The 2,449-nt window shown below is 31.4% G+C and overlaps 1 protein-coding gene across 1 annotated transcript; it reads right to left on the bottom strand.

The window, feature by feature from the left end:
• Window positions 1–326: 326 nt before the first annotated feature.
• Window positions 327–2,130, bottom strand: LOC145044314 (DNA-directed RNA polymerases II and IV subunit 5A-like). Its single transcript, XM_078993183.1, has 5 exons — window positions 2,031–2,130; window positions 1,386–1,620; window positions 1,136–1,315; window positions 921–1,034; window positions 327–619 (listed from the first exon to the last, which is right to left on the bottom strand). The coding sequence occupies exons 2-5, from the start codon at window positions 1,584–1,586 to the stop codon at window positions 494–496; spliced, it is 621 nt and encodes a 206-aa protein (XP_078849309.1). The 5' UTR covers window positions 1,587–1,620; window positions 2,031–2,130; the 3' UTR covers window positions 327–493.
• Window positions 2,131–2,449: the final 319 nt, after the last annotated feature.

Raw genomic sequence — 2,449 nt, 5'->3', positions numbered from 1 at the left:
ATGAGCACAAATCTAAAAGTTAAGTAACCAAAACAAAAGTTAAGTAATTAAATGAGCATAAAATCAAAAGTTTGATGACATTTTAAAACATAAAAAGAATTAAGTGACCAAATGAACACAAAATCAAAAGTTAAGTGACTAAAAACAATCTAAACCCTTGAACTTATTTTAAAACTAAATAGTAAATTTAAGTTATTTATTATTTTATTTTAATTTTTTATTTATTTAATTTGATATTGTACACTTATATTTTATACCATTTGATTAAATAAATAACAATTTATTATTTATAAACAGAAAGTAAAATAGTCATATGTTTAGTTTCAATCAAAGCATTCAGTCCAAAAAAAGAAACGAAATTTATAGGAACATTTATCAATTCAGTAAAAAAAAAAAAAGCAGTGCCTTAGTCCCATAGTAAAATAGGAAAACTAATTAACACTACTTGTAGCCAAAAAAAAAAAAATCTTTCAAAAATTGAGGAATTCAAAATTCAAACAACATAGCGGTAGGTGACATAACGTCCAGCCGTCTCACTTGGCCTAATAATTTTCATAACTTGACCACGTTTTAACCCGTAATACCGTGCTATTGGATCCGACACTTGAATTCGTGGCAGCTGCATTCCCATCAAAACCAAAACAACTCATCACTTTTCATAACATCTATTTTTCTCACTATTTTAGACATAACCTAAATAATAATAATTTAGATATAAGTTATTGATTCAAAATTATATATTTGGATCGACTATCTTTTTTTTTTTTTTGGTATTACGGAGCAGATTGTCATTTTATTTTATGATAGAAACTAAAAATATGGTTATATTAATATATATACTAAGCTTCTAAATATGGAAGTTCAGCGAATAATTCTTTGGATATTTGTTGTATATATGTTGAGAAAATGTGAGGAATCACCTGTGTTTCTTTGACAGTGTATCTTGCTAACAAAGTCTTCTTTTCTTCATTTGTAAGCACCTGGTGCTCAGGAACTAAAATATGATCTTTAACATTCACCAACAACTCTGCTTCCTGAACTTGCAAAATTAAAAACCATATATATCTCAAGATTCAAGATACCACTGTGCACTATAATAATTAATTTCCAATCGTGAAATCACTAAATTAATCACCTGGAAAACTTCCAATTGAAACTTTGTAGCGATCTCACTCATGCAGTTTCTGGCAATTGGTGTAAGATTTTCAACCACGACCAATATTGCTCGGATTACGTTTTCTGATTTCATGCGTTCAATGTAAGTCTTCAAGGTCTTAACACCAACCTTTGGTTCATCGGGGAAGAAGACATAGATCTGATTTGAAAGAATCTGATAGTTAATGTAGTGAATAGAAACGATGATTAGAAGCAATCTGGAATTAAACCTGATCGGAGGAATCATTGGCATTGGCTTTACTGATTATGAGATCTTCTCTTTTCATGTTTTCACCGAATTTCCTGACGAATTCGTTTAATCCAATATTGATCTCGAATTCTCCAACCAGATAACCTCTGTCTCTCAGCATTTGCATAACAGTTCTGCGGATCCGACACAAACGCTTCATTTCTTCTTCCGATAGCGTCATCTTCGTACCTTTTCTCTGTCTAATTAGGGTTTACCTTTACGCACACAAAAAAAAGGATCATCCATGCCGAATCAATCTATCTAGGTTTACAGGAGATATCAACGATGAAACAACGAACAAACTTAAAAATTCAAAATATCATACACATCACACACGTAATTTTACGTGTATGGATCGATTAAAAGAAAAACCATCAATATCTCCGTGACATAGCTAGGGTTTACAATTACAACAGAGATTAACGAAAAACTCTCAAACACGACTGTGTAGATAAAAGATGAAACATATATACGTGGTGATGAATTTGATATTTTATGTAAGAACGGGAATCAAATCTAACGCGTATATAAATCAACATCGCCTTTTCGTATACGTGATCATGCAATGATCAAAATATAATGACATGGTTGAAACCAAAAGAAGCAACGGAAGAGACAAGTGTACCCGGCGGTGGTGGAGGTGGAGATGATCGTGAAAGGCGCGGGAAGAAATGACAAATTGCCGATCAGCTGCCCGTCTGCCCGTACCAGTGAGTGCAATGATGTGTGTTCTAGAGGATGTACACTGTTTAAGTAACTCTGCAAACAGGACTACTTAAAAGCCCAATTTAGCCCACTGTTATATTTGGATTGACATATTTAGTTAAATATATTAATTTAAAAACAACCTGACCCATTAGATTAATAAGTTGATCTTATATTATATTAATCAATTTATTTCTTTGTATAAAAAAATTTGTTAACAGACCAAAGTCTACCCATTTAAATTACAACGTTTTGTGTAAAAAATTTAAAGTTTAGGCTTATTTACTAAATAATCGTATATCGTAACGATATACGCTACATGAACATTCTTTTATTTTT

This window comes from Lactuca saligna, chromosome 4 (assembly GCF_052625555.1).
Source record: "Lactuca saligna cultivar CGN05327 chromosome 4, ASM5262555v1, whole genome shotgun sequence".
NCBI lineage: Eukaryota > Viridiplantae > Streptophyta > Magnoliopsida > Asterales > Asteraceae > Lactuca > Lactuca saligna.
This window is presented reverse-complemented; position numbering and strand designations above follow the sequence as displayed.

Excerpts from the sequence above, each read along its gene's own strand:
- LOC145044314 (XM_078993183.1), bottom strand. The coding sequence starts at position 1,586 with ATGACGCTATCGGAAGAAGAAATGAAGCGTTTGTGTCGGATCCGCAGA. Across the intron at positions 1,316-1,385 it reads CCAATGATTCCTCCGATCAG|ATCTATGTCTTCTTCCCCGA; the intron begins GTTTAATTCCAG and ends CTTTCAAATCAG. Across the intron at positions 1,035-1,135 it reads TTCAATTGGAAGTTTTCCAG|GAAGCAGAGTTGTTGGTGAA; the intron begins GTGATTAATTTA and ends TTGCAAGTTCAG.